Here is an 8,173-nt window from a genome sequence, read left to right as displayed (position 1 = left end):
GTGGTGCTGCTCGGGGAGGGCTGCGTGGGGAAAACCTCCCTGGTGCTGCGTTACTGCGAGAACAAGTTCAACGACAAGCACATCACCACCCTGCAGGTGCGGGCCGCGTTGGGCCGGGGGCGGGCGGGATGCCCCTGCCTGGAGCTACAGCCCAGGGGGCGGAGGGGTGTGGGGCGCGGTTTCGCTCCTCTTTTCCCTTTCTCTTACGCACCTTCTAGGAGTGCTGTCTGGTGCCAGCCCACTCCTGGTCGCCCTGTGGTGCTGGCCGGCATTGCCTTTTCCGCCCTGGGGTTCCTGGAGCGTTGCTTCGGGTGTCAGTGCTTGCAGTCTTGTTTACCGCTTAACGGTGGACGGAGCGATCGCTGCCGCCCTTTAAATGGTGGCTGTCTCCTACCGAGTTTGTTGGAATCTGATTTTTTGGTCTTATTTACGCCTGAAACTTAAGCTTTCAGTACTTTGAGGCCTTGTTTCTATTTTGAATACTAACTGTCCGTTTTTCCCAGTTATGTGCGTGAATGTCTACTTTCGGATCTTGGGATACAGAAGCATGGTTTCAAAGTAATGTTACTGTAATCGTTGGTTGTGGACTGATGACTAAGTGTTTTGTATATGGTGCACTTCTGTTAATGATAGTCTCTCTCGTGTTCTCAAATCTTAAGGCTCAAACTACCCAAATAGTACTGCTTGAAGAGAACAGCTTCCACAAAGTTTGAGATTAAGGTTTATGATTTAATAACAGAAAAGATTCTTAAGGCTTACTTGCTTATTATGTTATCTCCCTGAATTTTGGCCTGATTTTCAGTAGTACAGTCTGCTAATTTATAAAGATCTAGAAAGTGATATTCCACTTTTGAAATGTGACAGGGTGTTTGCTTGAAAGTAATGGTTTTTTATTATCTGCTTGTGCTGAATGGCATGTATGCCATGGTACAGAATAAACTGCTTATATTGTACATGGTCTCAGAAAACATGTTTTAAACTTAATGTCGTGAGTTGTATATTGACTTTTTTTGATTTCTCTGCTTGCTTACTCTTTTTATTTGCACTTACACCAGTTGCACAGCATCTTCATTAACAGTTGTGATCTTGTATATTAAAGTGTGAGTTTAGCATTATAAAGTATACAGGGTTTTATTTTTTTTTTTGTAAATAAAGAAACAAACCTTGCCACCATGTGGGCTACTAATGGGTTTTGGACTACTTCTGAAGTTCTGTGGAGGACAGAATAAATAGTAGGTGATGCCAAAAAAGAGCATTGGGATAGTGGTGCACTATTCCTACATGCTCAGGTAAATTCTTGTGGACTGAGTATCTTGGAAGTATTTAATAGTGATACTTTCCCTTAAAACCAAAGAAACATTAGAGATGCCCTAGAAACAACACAGTGAATGTTCCATAAACAGAAACTGTTGCTCCATTTTGCCTATAAAGAGCCAAAAAGAACATGTTTTAAACTTCATACCCTATGTCCATCTTCTACTGTTGGATGAATCTATTGGTAGGTTTGCTAGGCATGATGTGGTATTTATGTTAAGCTGACTGTAGCTCTGATTGCCATAGAGGTAATTGATGTTTGCTCTGTTGCAGAAATGGCTAGTTGTTTGTAGGTGTCATAGCTGCAGTTGTAACTTTCAATTGAAATGTAGCAAACGATCATTTAAAGTGCATCAAAATGATTGTGTATAAATTCTGACATTCCATGTAGAAAGAGTAGACCTAAACAGTTTGTGTGATGCAGCTTGGTATTGTGGTGTGTATGGATTTTTGGTTGGTTTGTTGTTAATCACATTCTTTAAATCTGTAGTGCAAAACCAAAAATTAAAACCAAAGTGAGTTGGAATACAGACTTGGGTCACAGATGTAATAAAATGGACCTTTAAATGGCTCCAAAATGTAGACAGTAACGTGTCTCTAGGCTTGATAGCTTTTGTTTTGGAATCTCTGGAGAGGAGTGTGTGTTTGTAGAGGAGCTGAAGGACGTGCTTACCCTTGGTATCGGAATTTTGTTTCTCCACTGTGATTAGGTTTCTGGTTGCTGCCTGTATCTTTTAACTGACTGCACTGTGTTTCTCAATTAATTTGTTTCTCTGTTCTGAGCCTCCTTAGCCACATGCACATCTTACTGATTGTGAAATACAATGTTAGTTGCTGTTGAAGCCTACTGTACAACATGTGTACTTGTGAAGTATTATCTTCATTATTCCTTTTTTCCTACATCTTACTGTTCTAGAAGACAATTTCAGTAAGTTCTTCCACTAGCAAATTAAGACATTACTTAAAAAATAAGAAGGAACTAGGATATCTGATTAAGCAATGAAGTGTGACATTTTTGTTAAACATCTTTTTTTTAAGGTTAAAGCCATAATCTGATAAAGTGGTTTTGTTTCATGGCATCAGTTCAAAGTATTGCATCAAATTACTTTTGTTCCAATATAGCCAAAATTAGGTGAATATTTAGCTCCTGATTCAGCAAAGAAGCCACAGTGATCAATCATGTGAAAATATCACTAGATACTGAGACCAGAGGCTCTCCATTCACTGTGATTTCTGGTGTAGAAAGAAAAAGTACTGCATAGTGCTTTGTTCCAATATGATTGCAAGAAAAAGGAGGTGCAACTGTAGTATTCTGGAAACTTTATTTAGTGTTGGCTGATGCTTCCTGCAGTGTGAACCTGGTGCTGGGGGAGAGCACAGGAAGTCTTTAAATTGTTCAGTGTGCATCTTTTATCTAATGTATATCTATATTTTCCTATCTGAATTCTAACATTATTCTATTGCGAAGTTAACCTGTGTACACCCACATAGATGAGTTTCTTTTGTACTAGTAACAGAAGGTTTTTAGTGAAAGGGAGCTGCTTCTCTTCTCTTCCACCCCTACCCCTGCGCCCCTTCCCTAAATGGTAGCTAGAGGGAAATGGGGAACTGGAACTTCCTTACATTGAGGTTAGGAGACTGCTGAGATGTGTTGCTGTAGTTATGTTAGCTTCAAGTCAGGTACTTAAGATATACCTTAATTTTAATTTGCAGGTCATCAGTATCTACTGATTACCACAAGAAAACATTTATCTAGAATAATGTGGAAAAGCTGATGCAGGAAAGGTAGAGGTTTTGCAAGCAATGAATACAATCCATAACCTGGTGAGACAGAATTGGTTCCTATTGATTGAAATATTGAGGTCACTGCTGTTGTCTTGATAAAATGATTCTGAGCTATAAATTGATATCAAATGAACTGTATTGGAATTACGCCAATAATAAAACTACTATCAAACTACTTTTTTGTAATTTGGGTAGTTTAAATTTCTGTTAGTTAATTATTCAGGATAAATACAATTTTTGTGTACTAATCTCTCAAATGTGTGGAGGACTGCAAAATATCCAACCCAAGAGAGCTGCTGATGTGGCGCTAATCATACTGTTCAGATCCTGATTGCTTTGGACTTGTACAACCTAGAAAAGGTGTCTTGGCTAAGATAGCTGAGGTCGGGGAAGGGAGGAAGACAATGCAGGGAGGTTCAGTGCTATGTGCAGTGTTCATGTGCCTGACTTGCCTCTGTTGAAGCAGTTGAGGGACAGGTGACATACACCTGCTTTCATTCAGTGGCTTTCAGGAGAATATTTTCCAGCTGAGTCTTCCTCCTATTCTACTCAGGCCCCTTTATCAGCTTTTAATAGGGCCTGATGGATGTGTGAAACTGAGCTCTTAAAAGAAAGGATTAAAAGAAGTAAGACTTTCTACTGGCACATAAAGAGAATGGAATTTTAGTTCTTACAATTGCATTATCCTTTTCTTCTAAGTATATAAGTATTCTTCAGACCAGTCATAAGAGACTAGAGTCAAAACACCAAAATGAGAAGCTTACTTCAAAGACCTGGCTTTGAGATTACTTATCTTTGAATTTACTGTGGTCCTATATGTGGGTTTTTGAAAGTTCTAGCAAAAATGAGTTGCCAAAGTAATGAAAATAATATTTTTTTAAAGAAGTTACTGATTTTAAGCCAAGTCACAACTCGGACTTAAATCTGTAGTACTCAATTTGGTAAATTCTTGGAAGATAAAAGTTGAATCCTCTTTTATGTATAATTAACCAATGCTGCCTGAACTGTACTGATTTCAAAGGCTTTGACACTCTTGGCAGCTGACTTTTTTCCTAAAGTAGGCTCCTAAGCTATCTCTAAACAGTAGTTAAAGCTCTTCCTTCCATCTTGGGTTCCCCCAAATTTTTAAAAACTCTATTTCTACTGTTCACCTGATTATTTTTTTTCTCTAACCTTGGATTGAGTGAAGAGTAGTAGCCTTGCTCTTTCATGAGACAAATGGAACTTGAAGTGGGATGGGAAGTGTTAAAAGGTAGATATTAGCTAGTTTGCCTTTGGTGTGTGGTTATAAAATGTGCTTTACTGATGGTAAATATGCCAAACTTAGCCATACCTATTAATTCAAAAACTTCTAAGAGTATTCTTCAACTAATGAACACAATGAAGAGGGATGAAGCATTTAATCTATAATATAGTATTGACTGTTTCCTGTGGCATGTTCACAAATCCTTCTGCTCATTGCTAACCATGACTACTTCAAATACCAGGTTCCAATCTTGTTATTGGGCAAGCTTTTAAGACAAACTTGCTTGTAATCAAGATATCTGATATAGGATAGCCTTGTTATTTGGCTATGGGCCCAAGCCTTTAGGTAGACTAAGACTTAGCACAAATTCATCAAGTTTTAATGCAGAGAGCAAGTACAATTGTTACAGTCTCCTGTGTTTTGGGGGTTTTTTGTGTGGGTTTTTTAAATTTTATTTTTAGGAGACAATAAAAAGCTTTACTTAAGTGTATAGGTCTTGTAATACTTTGGTACACAGAAAAGGAAATACTCTACTCTTGGTGCTAAAAACCAGTATTGCTATCAAAAGCTTTAGTGACCTGAGGGACTGGTGATACTTAAGCAAAACATATCTATGGGGACAAGCCTACTGTAATATTTGCTTTGTCAAATAGTGAAGATATCTGTGCTATTAATTGGGCCAATGTCTAAAGCCACAATGATACAACTTTATGGATAGTGAGTTTTGTGGGTTTTTAAAATATAAATCCTATTTCTCTGAAGGATGTTTCTACCTTTTGGTCCAGAAATGTGATTCTCAAATTGACATATGAAGTTCATATCAACTGAGCAGATTTGATTGTCAATTTGATTGACAAAAACAGTGCTCAGAAGTGCTTTTCCTTTGAGATTTGCAATAGAATATCAAGGTCTGTAGTACAGCAGACCAAGACAGTGCTGTCAAGTTAGCTTGATTCATTGTGTCTAACCATACCTTCTTTTTCTATGGCCCAGATGTTGGTTAATTGAAACTTCTGAAGTCACCTCTAAGCTTTTGGCTTTTAAAATCTGGTGTAGTATAACAAATTGATATGAAGGCTAGATTCGGATCAGATAATCCTTAGGGCAGCTAGCTGAAAGCCGTAAAATACTTCCTGCAGAGTTTTTTAATTAAAGAACTAAAGTTTTCCTGATGCTTAAGACTCACTGCTTTTAAGTTGTTTGTTACAGGTTGACTAGAGCGTTAAATACTTTCAAATGTGCTGTCTGCAACTTTCTCTCAAGTTGACATGCCACCTTGCTGTAGACTCAAGGGGTAGCATTAATGCTTTAGTTATCTTGAATTCGATGGTCATGATGATTAGTTCTTTGCTATCTGCTCTTGGACAGTTTGAGTGGTTTTGTTTCCTCTGGTCTGTCTTCTCTCTGTTCACCAGACTTTGGAGGAAGGTACTGTTTGCTTCAAAAAATGAAAAGTTTCCTGAATCATCTCACCTCAGTTCATACAGGTGCCAGAGTTGATGTTAGGAAATTAGCTGAAGAGCTGGAGCTGCTCTAGCAGCTGAGTGTTTGATGATTTTTAGTTGTGATACAGGCAGAGCTCCAGAGAGGCACTTTCACAGCAGTTTAGGGTGGTGCAAATTGAACTGCCTTGGTATTCTGCATATGTACTGGTTGACTGTGTGGTTAAGCAGCAAGCTGGTTCAAGCAGCTGATCTGACCTGTGACACTTTTTGCTTACTGCATGACTTAGTTCAGTGCCTGCTCAGTGCTCATACAGAGGACTCATGTTGAGTGGTTACAGTCCAGCCTAAAATAATCTGGGATGAATGTATCATAAGATACTGCTGAGTACTTGTTTGTGTCCAAATGCAAATTTAGGTGAAGCTGAAAGGAAAATTAGTATAATTTAAGGCAAAAGACAAAAGTTAACCCTTGTTAACTGCGTTGTCTCCCGTTAACCTGCTACTGCTAGCCTTCAGAATAGGGGGAGCAGGTTCCTAATGCATAAACTCCTTCAGACCTTGTTCTAGCCTATTAAACTTGTATTAAATTGTACCCCTTTTTAGCCACTTGGTAACAGAAGTGGTGTTTAAAAATGTGGATCGCACAGGCTTGGAGAAGAACAGACATGCTCTTGAGTTACTGAAATTAGACTAACCTTGCAATATGCTCTGGTCCTGTAAAATGTTTTCAGAAGATAATGTTTTGCAATCCTTGGAGAAGTTTGTATGCTTCTTCTGAGGCTTTTCTTAATCTGCTACTTGCTTTCCTTTTGTGTGTTAGCTGAGAAGCATATAACTGAGCTTTAAGGAGCAGTGTCTGGGGTGGAAGGGGTGGACTAAACCCAAACAAATTAAAAAAAAACAAACCCAGACCACAGCACTTCCCTGAAAAAGCCCCCCAGAACCAGATGGGGAGAGTTGTGGGCTCACTTCAGAAAAAATAGGGAAAATATACAGATGAGGAAACTTGCTGAATACCAGTCTTCTGAGACATTTAGCAATAAACTCAAACTATTGCATTTTGTTCTATTAGCTCACAAATAGTGAACTACTTTGCCTAATTCCTGCAAATTAAAAATCCTGTTAGGCTAGTTTCTACCCGAACCTTATGTACTCTTGTGAAGTGCCTCAAGTTCAGCTTAGATTTATCAGTGCTGTGAATTCAGACTCTTTCCACACAACTCTTATCCTTCCCAAATAGTTCAAAGCAACAGCAAAAAGAGGTAGTAAATGATTGGCTTAAGCCAAGTTTATTTAGAGTAGACTCCTGGAAAACTGTAGTGAAATGACTAACTGACTTAGTATTGACTCAGCCTTCTGGCTTAGAGTGTTTCGATCCAGAAATCTGTCTTTTATTGATTCAGATGTTTTTATTAGTAAATTAATCTGAATCAAATGAGACATTTGTGAATAAAATGTAACTCTAATCTGTTTTGCTTTCCAGGCATCTTTTCTTACAAAGAAGCTAAATATTGGTGGGAAAAGAGTAAACCTTGCAATATGGGTATGTTTACTTTCCTATTTTACCTCTACGAACTTAATAGAATATTTTCCTGAAGAACTACTTAGATTTCCTAGAACTCAAATGTTAAGCACTTACTTTAAAATTCTGATTTATTGTTTAGAGTTTTTTTTGAAGTATTGTTTGCTTTCTCTTAAATGCTAAAAAGTGTATTTTAAATGCAGGATACAGCTGGTCAAGAGAGATTTCATGCATTGGGGCCGATCTACTACAGGGATTCTAATGGCGCTATTCTAGTATATGATATAACAGATGAAGACTCTTTTCAAAAGGTATGGGACAGATTTTTACCTCTGTGAGATGTAAACTGATGGAAAGATAATCTGTGATATGTGTGTAAATGGGAATCTTCTGTTTTCAGCAATTGCAATTTGTATTACATCTGCAAACATAGACCATATAGTGGAAATATATGCCTTAGTAGTAGTCTTTTGAAGGCTGACTTTGTCTGCTCAAGTTCTATGAGGGTTACTCAAAGACAACCAGAGAACTAGATGTGTGAGTTACCTGTGCCAGGCTATAAACATAAACCAGTACTGTTGTGATAGTACACAATACAGATTTATCCTGTATAAACAAAATTACTTAAAAATAGTAAGTGACATGACCTTTTACAGATCTGAGAACTCTGAAACTGCAGTACATGGTAGTGGAAACATTACTTTCAGTGATAACAGATATTTGGGCTTCAAACTGTCATCAAAACTTGAAATTTGATGACTAATAATTTTACAGCAGTATTAGTTGGATCAGTTGGGGCAGGTGAGTTTTCTCCAACCCTGTGTCAGATCAGTGCTATCACTCTATATATGTTCCAGCTGA

General features: G+C 38.0%; 1 protein-coding gene across 1 annotated transcript in view; it reads left to right on the top strand.

Annotated features, from left to right (window-relative positions):
* Nucleotides 1-3: 3 nt before the first annotated feature.
* RAB21 (RAB21, member RAS oncogene family) overlaps nucleotides 4-8,173 on the top strand; it is a gene marked incomplete at its 5' end in the record, with an annotated part of 12,376 nt that continues 4,206 nt past the window's right edge. Inside the window, 3 exons of the mRNA XM_010184466.1 lie at nucleotides 4-96; nucleotides 7,274-7,333; nucleotides 7,516-7,623. Coding sequence (XP_010182768.1) covers nucleotides 4-96; nucleotides 7,274-7,333; nucleotides 7,516-7,623 — 261 coding nt within the window. The remainder of the gene's footprint in view (nucleotides 97-7,273; nucleotides 7,334-7,515; nucleotides 7,624-8,173) is intronic.

The sequence above is a fragment of the Mesitornis unicolor genome, unplaced genomic scaffold, assembly GCF_000695765.1.
Source record: "Mesitornis unicolor isolate BGI_N332 unplaced genomic scaffold, ASM69576v1 scaffold50805, whole genome shotgun sequence".
Classification (NCBI taxonomy): domain Eukaryota; kingdom Metazoa; phylum Chordata; class Aves; order Mesitornithiformes; family Mesitornithidae; genus Mesitornis; species Mesitornis unicolor.
This window is presented reverse-complemented; position numbering and strand designations above follow the sequence as displayed.